Below are 11,887 nucleotides of genomic sequence, written 5' to 3'. Positions count from 1 at the left end.
CCCAAAAGTGACAAGACTTTGGCATCGTGGGGGGGGGGGGGAGGGGGGGGAGGGGCCCCCGGAATGGGGGTGGGGGTGGGGGTGGGGGTTGTGCTCTCGGGGAAGGGCGCCCCGGTGGGGGGAGGGGCGGCCCCTCTTTTTTTGGGGGGGGGGGAGGGGGAGCCCCCCCGGGGAGGGGGGGGGGCGCCGGGATATGGGGGGGGGAGGGGAGGGGAAGGGAGAAACCGCCCCCCTCCCCCCCCGGGTTTGGGGGTACCCGTGCGCAGAGGGGGGGGTACCGGGGGGGGGCACCCTGAAAGGGGGGGGTCCCCAGATTTGGGGGTCCCCAGGTTTGGGGGGGGGAGCAACCCGGGGGGGGGCACCTGGGTTTGGGGGTACCTGGGTTTGGGGGTACCCGGGGGGGGCACCCTGAAAGGGGGGGGGGGTCCCCAGGTTTGGGTGGGGGGGGACACGACCCGGGGGGGGGTACCTGGGTTTGGGGGTACCCGGGTTTGGGGGTACCCGTGCAAGGTTTGGGGTACCCAGGGTGGGGGGGACCCTTGTGGGGGGGTACCCAAGGTGGGGGGGGGTCCCCGGGTGGGGGGTCCCCGGGGCAGAGGTACTGCAGCGGGTGCGGGGTGCCGGGGTACCCCAAAAATCTGCCCGGGCGTCACTGTGCCATGGGGGGGAGGGGGGGCTTATTGCGGGGACCCCCTGCAAGGGGGGGGCACCCTGGTTTTGGGGTACGGCACAGGGCGGGGGCACCCATGCAAGGGGGGGTGACCCCGGTTTCGGGGTACGGCACGAGGCCGGGGCGCCCATGCAAAGGGGGGGGGGGGGGTGTTGGGGTGCGGGGGGGTGGGAGGCACCCACGCATGGAAGAGCGGAGGGGGGGGGGGGGGATGCCCCCCCCCCGATTTTTGGGGTGCCCCCCAGGAGCGGGGCACCCATGCAAAGGTGGGGTCACCCTGGGCGGGCTATGGCGTGCGGCCGGGGCACCCATGCAAGGGGGGGGGCACCCCCATTTTGGGGTGCACCCCAGGACTGCGGCACCCATGCAAGGGGGGGGGGGGGGGTCACCCTGGTCTTGGGGTGCAGCACAAGGCTGGGGCACCCATGCAAAGAAGGGGGGGGTCACCCCGATTTTGGGGTGCAGCATAGGGTCAGGGCACCCATGCGAGGAAGGGGGGGGGGCCCCCCGATATTGGGGTGCACCCCAGGAGCGGGGCACCCATGCAATGGGGGGGGGGGCACCCTGATCTTGGGGTGCACCCCAGGGCTGCAGCATCCATGCAAGGAAGGGGGGGGGGGCCCCCAGTCTTGGGGTGCGCCCCAGGAGCGGGGCACCCATGCAAGGATGGGGGGGGTCACCCCCATTTTGGGGTGCGCCATGGGGTCAGGGCACCCATGCAAGGCAGGGGGGGTCCCCCCCGATGTCGGGGTGCACCCCAGGGCTGCAGCACCCATGCAAGGGGGGGGGTCACCCCCATTTTGGGGTGCACCATAGGGTCAGACCACCCATGCAAGGCGGGGGGGGTCCCCCTGATTTTGGGGTGCATCCATGCAAGGATGGGGGGGTCCCCCCCGATGTCGGGGTGCACCCCAGGAGCGGGGCACCCATGCAATGGGGGGGATCCCCCCGATGTCGGGGTGCACCATAGGGTCAGATCACCCATGCAATGGGGGGTCACCCCCATTTTGGGGCGCACCCCAGGGCTGCAGCACCCATGCAATGGGGGGGATCCCCCCGATGTCGGGGTGCACCCCAGGAGCGGGGCACCCATGCAATGGGGGGGGATGCCCGCGATGTCGGGGTGCGCCCCGGAGCGGGGCACAAAGCGGGGGCCGGGACCACCCGGGACCCCGCCGGGAGCGCGAGAATTTGGGGGGGGGGGGCCGAGGGGGGGCGCCCCGAGCCCCCGGCCCCCCCCGCCGCGCCCCGCTCAGGGGCGCAGGGGGCTGAGGGGGGGCCCGGCGCCCTTGAAGCAGGCGGACTCGTAGTGCTTGTTGAGATAGGACTTGAGGGCGAAGGTCTTGCTGCAGCGCTTGCACTTGAAGTGCTTGAAGGCGGAGTGGGTCTGCATGTGGGCGCGCAGGTTGGAGCGGTCGGCGAAGGCTTTGCCGCAGTGGGCGCAGCCGAAGGGCTTCTCGCCGGTGTGCGACCGCATGTGGCCCTGCAGCAGCCAGGGCCGGCTGAAGGCTTTGCCGCACACCTCGCACTTGTGCTTCAGGTCGTGGGTCAGGAGGTGCATGGCCATGGCCGGCATCGAGACGTAGACCTTGCCGCAGGTGGGACACTTCTTGGCCATCTTGCTGTCCAGGCTGCGGTGCGTCTGCTTGTGCCGGCTGAGGTTGGAGGAGGTGGCGTAGGTCTTGCCGCACTCCCCGCAGGTATGGCGCTGCAGGCTCCGGGCCCCGCTCACCGCCTTGCGCCGCGACCTCCCGTCGGTGATGAAGAAGGCGTCGACGGCGTAGCCCTCGCTCACCGCCGCGTCGCCGTTGATGTAACCCCCCGCCATGCCCGAGTGGGGGCTGTCGGGCGGCTCCGAGTCCCCCGGCCCGTAGTCCCCCCGGCCGCCGGGGTAGATGGCGTCCGGCGACGGCACCTTGAGCGCGGCCTCGCCGTCCCCCTCGTAGGCCGACGGCGCCATGTACTCGCTGATGTACCCTGCGGGGCGGCGGGCAGGGAGCGGGCAGGGAGCGGGCAGGGAGAGAGGGGGGGACACCCGTTCAGCGGCACGGCGGAGACCCTGCCCTCCCCCTGCCTGCACCCCTGCCCGTCCCCACCTCCGGCCCCTGCCCGTCCTCCTGCCTGGCCCCTCGCCCTGCCTGCCCCTGCCCTCGCTCCTGCCTCCTCCGCGTTGCCCTGCACCCTGCCTGCCCCTGCGCCGCTGCCCCCGGCCCTGGCCCTGCCTCCATCCCTGCCTGCATCCCTGCCCGCATCCCCTGTCCCTGCTTCCATCCCTGCCTTCATCCCTGCCCGCATCCCCTGTCCCTGTCCCTGCCTTCATCCCTGCCTCCATCCCTGCCCGCATCCCCTGTCCCTGCCTCCATCCCTGCCTTCATCCCTGCCCGCATCCCTTGTCCCTGCCCGCATCCCTGCCGCATCCCGTCCCTGCCTCCATCCCTGCCCGCATCCCCTGTCCCTGCCTCCATCCCTGCCTTCATCCCTGCCCGCATCCCTTGTCCCTGCCCGCATCCCTGCCTGCATCCCCTGTCCCTGCCCGCATCCCCTGCCCTTGTCCCTGCCTGCAGACCCTGCCCTTGTCCCTGCCTGCATCCCCGTCCCCATCCCCGCCCCCATCCCTGCCCGCAGCCCCCGACCCCGTCCTCGCCTCCGTCCCCGTCCCCGCCCGCAGCCCCTTGTCCCCAGCCCCTGCCCCTCTCCCTGCCTGCAGCCCCTGCCCGCAGCACCTTGTCCCTGTCCTTGCCTCCATCCTTGTCCCCGTCCCTGCCCGCAGCCCCTGTCCTTGCCTCCATCCCTGCCCCTGCCTGCATCCCTGTCCCCATCCCCGTCCCTGCCTGCAGCCCCCTGACCCCATCCCTGCCTGCAGCCCCCTGACCCCATCCCTGCCTCCATCCTTGTCCCTGCCTGCAGCTCCCTGTCCCCAGCCCTGCCTGCATCCCCGTCCCTGTCCTTGCTCCATCCCCATCCCTGTCCCCAGCCCTGCCTGCAGCCCCCATCCCTGCCTGCAGCCCCCGTCCCCGTCCTTGCCTCCATCCTTGTCCCTGTCCCCGTCCCCGTCCCCATCCCTGCCTGCATCCCTGTCCCTGTCCTTGCTCCATCCCCATCCCTGCCTCCATCCCCGTCCCTGCCTGCAGCCCCCTGACCCCGTCCTTGCCTCCATCCCCGTCCCTGTCCCCATCCCTGCCTGCATCCTTGTCCCTGTCCTTGCTCCAGCCCCGTCCCTGCCTGCAGCCCCCTGTCCCCATCCCGGTCCCCATCCCTATCCCTGCCTGCAGCCCCCATCCCTGCCTGCAACTCCCTGACCCCGTCCTTGCTCCATCCCTGTCCCCGTCCCTGCCCGCAGCTCCCTGACTCCATCCCTGCCTCCATCCTTGTCCCTGCCCGCAGCTCCCTGTCCCCATCCCGGTCCCTGCCCGCAGCCCTGCCCGCAGCCCCTGACCCTGTCCTTGCTCCATCCCCGTCCCCGTCCCTGCCTGCATCCCTGCCTGCATCCCTCTCCTGGTCCCCATCCCCGTCCCTGCCCCCATCCCTGTCCTTGCCTGCAGTGACCTGACCCCGTCCCTGCCTCTGTCCCTGTCCCCAGCCCGGTCCCTGCCTGCAGCCCCTCTCCCTGCCTCCATCCTTCTCCCTGCCCGCAGCTCCCGGTCCCTGTCCCTGCCTGCATCCCCGTCCCTGTCCCTGCCCGCAGCCCCATCCCCATCCCTGCCCGCAGCTCCCTGACCCCGTCCTTGCCTCCATCCTTGTCCCTGCCCGCATCCCTGCCTGCATCCCCGTCCCTGTCCCTGCCCGCAGCCCCGTCCCCATCCCTGCCTGCAGCTCCCTGACCCCGTCCTTGCCTCCATCCTTGTCCCTGCCCGCATCCCTGTCCCCAGCCTGGTCCCTGCCCGCAGCCCCGTCCCCGTCCCCATCTCCATCCCTGCCCGCATCCCTGCCTGCATCCCTGCCCCCGTCCCCATCTCCATCCCTGCCCGCATCCCTGTCCCCGTCCCCATCCCTGCCTGCATCCCTGCCCGCATCCCTGTCCCCGTCCCCATCCCTGCCTGCATCCCTGCCCGCATCCCTGTCCCCGTCCCCGCCTGCATCCCTGTCCCCGTCCCCATCCCTGCCTGCATCCCTGCCCGCATCCCCATCCCTCTCCCTGCCTGCATCCCTGCCTGCATCCCTGTCCCTGTCCCCGTCCCCATCCCCATCCCTGCCTGCATCCCTGCCTGCATCCCTGTCCCCGTCCCCATCCCTGCCTGCATCCCTGCCCGCATCCCCATCCCTCTCCCTGCCTGCATCCCTGCCTGCATCCCTGTCCCCGTCCCCATCCCTGCCTGCATCCCTGCCCGCATCCCCATCCCTCTCCCTGCCTGCATCCCTGCCTGCATCCCTGTCCCCGTCCCATCCCTGCCTGCATCCCTGCCCGCATCCCCATCCCTCTCCCTGCCTGCATCCCTGCCTGCATCCCTGTCCCTGTCCCCGTCCCCATCTCCATCCCTGCCCGCATCCCTGCCCGCAGCCCCATCCCTGTCCTTGCCTCCGTCCCCGTCCCCGTCCCCGCCCGCAGCCCCGTCCCCGCCGGGCCCCGTTCAAGGTCAGCGGGGCCGGGTCGGGCCGGGCCGGGCCGGGCCCCGCTGCGGCGCCTTCGCTACCGGTTACGCAACGCCGCCGCAGCCGCCGCCGCACCGGGCCCGGCCGGGCCGCGCTCCGCACAAAGGCCGGGGCCGGGGCCGGGCCGGGCCGGGGCCGCGGGGGCTCCGCGCCGCCGCTCGCCCTTGAACTTGGCCCCGGCAGACAAAAGGCAGCGACGGGGAAAGGGTTCGGCACCGGTTCGGCACCGCTCGGCTCCGTTCGGAACCGCTCGGCAACCGGTTCGGTTCCCCTTCGGCACCGCTTCGGAACCGCTCGGTTCCCCCTCGGCACCGCTTCGGAACCGCTCGGCTCCGTTCGGAACCGGTTCGGAACCGCTCGGTTCCCCCTCGGCACCGGTTCGGAACCGCTCGGCTCCGTTCGGAACCGGTTCGGAACCGCTCGGTTCCCTTCGCCCCCGGTTCGGAACCGCTCGGCTCCGCCCGCCCCCGGTTCGGCCCCGCCGCTCCCCGGTGCCCCCCGCCGCCGGTATTTACCCTTCGGGTGCAGGCGGGCGCCGAAGTCGGCCCGGGCCCGGCCGTACGGGGGGTCGAGCCCGGCGGGGAAGTCATCGATCTTCACCTTCTTCACCAGGAAGGACCTGGGCATGGTTCCTCCGCCACAAAGGGGCCCCCCCCGGTAACGGCGGGGGGGGGGGGGGGGGGCACACACCGGAGCCTACGGCTTTGTGCGGCGGGCGCGGCCGCCCAGCTCCGCTCCGGGGCCGCCCGCAGCCGCCGCCGCCTCCCCCCGCGGCGGCTCCGGGTCGCTCAGGCCGCTCCCGGCGGCTCCCGCGGCGCCGGGCCCCGGGGGGGAGCGCGGCGGCGACCGGGCATGGACCGGGGGCGGCGGCGGCGGGGGCGGGGGCGGCTCCCGGCCGGGGCCCGGGGCCCGGGGCCGCTCAGCACCGCGGACAGCAGCTCCCCCGCCGGCCCGGGGCTCCGCCGGGGCGGCACCGGCGGGGGGAACCGGGGCGCGGAGCCGGGCCCGGGGCGACGGCGGCGGCGGCGTCTGAGCGGTGCCGAACCGGGGGGAGGCGGGATATAGCGGGGGGGAGGGGCGGGGGGAGGGGCGGGGCGGGGCGGGGGGGGGACACCGGGAATCACCGGGGGGGGAGGGGATGGAGGGGATGGGGATGGGGGGGGGAGGGGGGCGGGGCGGGGGGGGAGGGGAGGGGATGGGGGGGGTGAGAGGGGCGGGGGGGGGGGGACACCGGGAATCACCGGGGGGGGGGGGGGAGGGGATGGGGATGGGGGGGGGAGAGGGGACGGGGGAGATGGGAGGGGTGGGGGGGAGGGGATGGGGGGGGATGGGGGGTGGGGGAGATGGGGGGTGGGGGAGATGGGGGGGGGGGGGGGCACCGGGAATCACCGGGGGGGGGGAAGGGATGGGGGAGGATGGGGAGGATGGGGGTGGGGTGAGAGGGGGGAATGGGGGGGATGGGGGGTGGGGGGGTAGGGATGGGATGGGGAGGTGGGGGCGATGGGGGGGGGTGGGGGGGGATGGGGGGAGGGGATGGGGGGGATGAGGGGGATGGGGATGGGGGGTGGGGGGGGGTGGGATGGGGGGGATGGGGGGGATGGGGTGGGGGGGTAGGGATGGGATGGGGGGGTGGGGGAGTGGGGGCGATGGGATTGGGAATGGGGGGGTGGGGGGGATGGGGGGGGAGATGGGGGGGATGGGATGGGGGGGGGAGATGGGGGGGATGGGGGGGGATGGGATGGGGGGGGTGCCCGGGGTGGGGGTTGGGGCCGCTGACCCCGCACACGCCAACGCGGACGCACACGCGTGTGCCCCCCCCCCCCCCCCATCCCCGTGACAATGGCGCTCAGGGCCACCGCACCGCCTCATTAGCATCTCATTAGCATCTCATTAGCATCTCATTAACTGCCCGGCTTAGGGCAGGGCTCGGCCGGGGGCTATGGGGGGGCACCCGTGGGGGGGCTATGGGGTGCTGGGCTTGCCCCGGGGGTGCTGGGCTTGCCCCAAGGGCTGAAGGTGCCCTCTGAGGTGCTGAGGTTGCCCAACTGAGCGCTGGGGTTGCCCACAGGGTGCTGGGGTTGCCCCCCCCCCCCAAGGACTGAAGGTGCCCCATGATGTGTTGAGGTTGCCCAATCAGGTGCTGAGGTTGCCCATGGGTGCTGAGGTTGCCCCTCCAAGCCCTGAGCTTGCCCAGTGGGTGCTGAGGTTGCGGCACCCCGTGCTGAGGTTGCCCAACCGGGTGCTGAGGTTGCCCACAGGGTGCTGGGGTTGCCCGCCCAAGGGCTGAAGGTGCCTCGATGGGTGCTGAGGTTGCCCCTTTGGGTGCTGAGGTTGCCCCTCCAAGCACTAAGGTTGCCCAATCAGGAGCCGAGTTTGCCCCATGGGGCAACCTCAGCGCCCATGGGGCAACCTCAGCACCCGCTGGGCAACCTCAACAGCTTTGGGGCAACCTCAGTAGCCACGAGGCAACCTCAGCAGCCATTGGGGCAACCTCAGCACCCATGGGGCAACCTCGGCACCCACCTGGGCAACCTCAGCGCCCGTAGGGCAACCTGGGCACCCTTGGGGCAACCTCAGTAGCCGTGGGGCAACCTCATCGCCTGCTGGGCAACCTCGGCACCCATTGGGCAACCTGGGCACCCGCGGGGGCTGGGCGGGGCTGCGGGGGCGGGGCTAATTTGCATCTTAATGAGCGGTTCCGGGCGGCTGGGCCGGGGGGGGGGGGGCAGCAGCTGGGGCGGGCCCCGCCCCCCCTCATTAGGGGTCATTAATATGCAAATGGCGGCGGCTGCTGCCAGCGGGTGACAAATGGCCCCGCGTGGCGCCACCCCGCGCGCCCCGTGGGACCCCGCCCCTCCCCCCCCGCCCGGCTGCGCCCGCCCCTCCCCCCCCCTTCCCCCCCCCCCCGCACACACCGCCCCCCCCCCAGCCCCACGGAGCGCTGGGAGCACTGGGACGGGCGCTGGGGGCACTGGGATGGGCACTGGGGGCACTGGGATGGGCACTGGGAACAATGGGATGGGCACTGGGAGCACTGGGAGCACTGGGATGGGCACTGGGAGCATTGGGATGGGCACTGGGGGCACTGGGATGGGTACTGGGAACAATGGGATGGGCACTGGGAGCACTGGGATGGGGGCTGGGAGTGCTGGGATGGGCACTGAGAACACCGGGATGGGCACTGGGAACAATGGGATGGGCGCTGGGAGCACTGGGATGGGGGCTGGGAGCACTGGGAGCACTGGGATGGGCACTGGGAACAATGGGATGGGCACTGGGAGCACTGGGATGGGGACTGGGAGCATTGGGATGGGCACTGGGGGCACTGGAATGGGCACTGGGAGCATTGGGATGGGCGCTGGGGGCACTGGAATGGGCACTGGGGTCATTGGGATGGGTGCTGGGAGCACTGGGATGGGCGCTGGGAACAATGGGATGGGCACTGGGAGCACTGGGAGCACTGGGATGGGCACTGGGAGCATTGGGATGGGCACTGGGGGCACTGGAATGGGCACTGGGAGCATTGGGATGGGCGCTGGGGGCACTGGGATGGGTGCTGGGAGCACTGGGATGGGCACTGGGAACAATGGGATGGGCACTGGGAGCACTGGGAGCACTGGGATGGGCACTGGGAACAATGGGGTGGGCGCTGGAGGCACTGGGATGAGCATTGGGAGTATTGGGATGGGCACTGGGAGCACTGGGATGGGGGCTGGGAGCACTGGGATGGGCACTGGGATGTATGCTGGGAGGTCAGGGATGGGCACTGGGAGCACTGGGATGGGCACTGGGAGCACTGGGAGCACTGGGAGGGTGCAGAGCCCTTTATTGCGCCGCAGCCGCCAGCGGGGCCCCCCCAAACTGGGAGCACTGGGAGGGGGTACGGGGGGGCGGGGCCTCTCCCCTCGGTGGGAGGGGCCGTCACTGGGGGGGTGGGGTGTCGTTGAGTGACAGCTCCTTGGGCGGCTCCTCATTGGGCGGCTCCTCGTTGGGGGCGGGCCTTGTCATGGGGGGCTCCTCGTTGAGTTGCTCCTTGGGGGGCTCCTCATTGGGCGGCTCCTCATTGGGCGGCTCCTCACCAGGGGGCTCCTCATTGGGCGGCTCCTCATTGGGCGGCTCCATATTGGGGGGGCTCCTCATTGGATGATTCCTCATTGGGGGCCTCCTTGTTGAGTTGCTCATTGGGCGGCTCCTCATTGGGCGGCTCCATGTTGAGTTGGTCATTGGGTGGCTCCATATTGGGGGGCTCCTCATTGGGCGGCTCCTCGCCAGGGGGCTCCTCATTGGGTGGTTCCTCATTGGGCGGCTCCTCATTGGGCGGCTCCTCGCCGGGCGGCTCCTCATTGGGCGGCCCCTGGCCGGGGGGCGGCCGGCCCAGCAGCCGCAGGCAGCGCTGCACCTCGGGGCAGCCCCGGTGCGGCCTCTTGGTGCCGCGGGGGAGGTGGCGGCAGGAGGAGAGGTTGAGGTAGGCCAGGAGCGGGCAGGCGGGCAGCAGGGCGCTGGCGGCGGCGGCGGAGCCGTCAGCCGCGCACGGGCACCGCGCCACCGCGTCCCGCCGCCGCCGCCGCCGCCGCCGCCACCCACCTGAGCGCGCCGGCGGTGACCTTGGTGCCGGCCAGGTTGAGGGAGCGCAGGGGGGAGCCGGGGCCGAAGGCGGCCAGCGCCTGCGCCAGGTCGCGCTCCCCGAAGCCGCGCCCGGCCAGGTCCAGCTCCCGCAGGCTCCGGCGCCATTTCCACGCCAGCGCGGCGCTGCCCTCGGCGAGGCGGGGGAGCTGCTCGGCGCCGCAGGGCAGCCCCAGGTACAGCTGCTCCAGATCTGCCGGCGGAGAGGGCGGTTGGCGCGGCTGATGCGGCGCGGCATGGCCGGAACGCCACGGCACGGCCGACACCGCATGGCGTGGTGTGACACGGCACAGCACGGCGTGACATGGCACGGCCAATGCTGCATGGCACGGCACGGCATGGCACAGTGTGACGCGGCACGGCCAGAACGCCGTGGCATGGCCAACATGGCACGGCACGGCGTAGCCAACGCTGCATGGCGCAGCACGGTCCAACGTGGCGCGGCACGGCACGGCACGGCACGGCACAGCCAACGTGGTGCAGCACGGCCAACACCTCATGGCACGGCCCAGCACGGCATGGCGTTACCACCACATGTTGGCCCAGTATGGCCCAGTATGGCCCAGTATGGCCACTGTGGCCCAGCACGGTACGGCACAGCACAGCCAACATGGCACGGCCAGCGTGGCACAGTGTAGCCAACAGCGTAGCCAACTGGTGTGACCCAGTATGGCCCAGTATCACCACCACGGCACAGCATGGCACGGCATGGCCGCCACGGCGCGGCCACCACGGCGTGACCCAGGACGGCACCGCACCACCATCACGGCGCGGCGTGGCCAGCGCGGCACGAGCTAACGTGGCACAGTAGTGCCAGCACGGCCACCGCGGCACGGCCAACGTGGCCAACACAGGATGGCCAACGCGGCACGACCCAGCACGGCGCCGTATCGCCACTGTGGCATGACACGGCCAACGCGACACGGCCAACGCGACACGGCCGCCGCGGCACGGCCAGCGCGACACGGCCGACGCGACACGGCCAACGCGACACGGCCGCCGCGGCACGGCCAACGCGACACGGCCAACATGACACGGCCGACGTGGCGCGGCCGACGCGGCGCGGGCGCGGCGGGGCCTCACCGGCGCAGGGCAGCTCCAGCAGCGCCCGGGGGGTGACGCGGGCGCAGCCGCGGAGGTCGAGCAGGCGCAGGCGGGCGGAGGCGTGGAGCAGGCGGCGCAGGGCCTGGTCGCCCACGCCGGCGCCGCCGGGCCCGGCCAGGCTCAGCTCCTCCAGGCGCGGGAAGCCGGGGCCGGGGGCGGCGGCGGGGCTCTGCCGGGGCGCCCAGCTCAGGTTCAGCAGCCGCAGCACCTGCGGGCAGCGGCGTGGGCAGGGGAAACGTGGGCAGGGCACCCGTAGCTGCAGGCAGGGGGGTGCAGGTGCAGGCAGGGTGCGGGCAGGGAGGGTGCAGGCAGGTACCTGGAGGTGCGGGCAGGGTGCAGGCAGGGTGCGGGCAGGGTGCAGGCAGGGTGCGGGCAGGGTGCGGGCAGGTATCTGGAGGTGCGGGCAGGGTGCAGGCAGGGTGCGGGCAGGTACCTGGAGGTGCGGGCAGGGTGCAGGCAGGGTGGGTGCAGGCAGGGTGCGGGCAGGGTGCAGGCAGGGTGCAGGCAGGGTGCAGGCAGGGTGCGGGCAGGTACCTGGAGGTGCGGGCAGGGTGCAGGCAGGTGGGTGCAGGCAGGGTGCGGGCAGGGTGCAGGCGGTGGGGTGCAGGCAGGGTGCAGGCAGAGGGTACCTGGAGGTGCGGGCAGGGTGCGGGCAGGGTGGGTGCAGGCAGGGTGCAGGCAGGGTGCGGGCAGGGTGGGTGCGGGCAGGGTGCAGGCAGGTACCTGGAGGTGCGGGCAGGGTGCAGGCAGGGGGTGCGGGCAGGGTGCAGGCAGGGTGCGGGCAGGGTGCGGGCAGGGGGGGGCGGGTGCGGGCAGGGTGCGGGCAGGGTGCGGGCAGGTACCTGGAGGTGCGGGCAGGGTGCAGGCAGGGTGCGGGCAGGGTGCAGGCAGGGGGGGGTG

General features: G+C 72.7%; 2 protein-coding genes across 2 annotated transcripts in view; both read right to left on the bottom strand.

The window, feature by feature from the left end:
• Positions 1 to 1,922: 1,922 nt before the first annotated feature.
• On the bottom strand, positions 1,923 to 5,887 carry SCRT1 (scratch family transcriptional repressor 1; the record flags this gene model as incomplete). The annotated part of the gene is made up of 2 exons (XM_082315550.1): positions 1,923 to 2,647; positions 5,776 to 5,887. 2 exons carry the CDS (start codon positions 5,885 to 5,887, stop codon positions 1,923 to 1,925), a joined length of 837 nt encoding a protein of 278 aa, XP_082171676.1.
• Positions 5,888 to 9,099: 3,212 nt separating this feature from the next.
• The window catches only part of FBXL6 (F-box and leucine rich repeat protein 6), a 12,226-nt gene continuing 9,438 nt past the window's right edge, over positions 9,100 to 11,887 (bottom strand). Inside the window, exons 8-10 of the mRNA XM_082315538.1 lie at positions 10,967 to 11,195; positions 9,845 to 10,076; positions 9,100 to 9,759 (exon numbers count right to left, since the gene is read on the bottom strand). Coding sequence (XP_082171664.1) covers positions 9,366 to 9,759; positions 9,845 to 10,076; positions 10,967 to 11,195 — 855 coding nt within the window. The 3' untranslated portion in view covers positions 9,100 to 9,365. The remainder of the gene's footprint in view (positions 9,760 to 9,844; positions 10,077 to 10,966; positions 11,196 to 11,887) is intronic.

Source organism: Platalea leucorodia (genome assembly GCF_965183815.1).
Source record: "Platalea leucorodia genome assembly, chromosome: 1".
Taxonomy (NCBI): domain Eukaryota; kingdom Metazoa; phylum Chordata; class Aves; order Pelecaniformes; family Threskiornithidae; genus Platalea; species Platalea leucorodia.
Note: the sequence above shows the minus strand (reverse complement) of the source record. Positions and strands in the feature narration are given on the sequence as shown.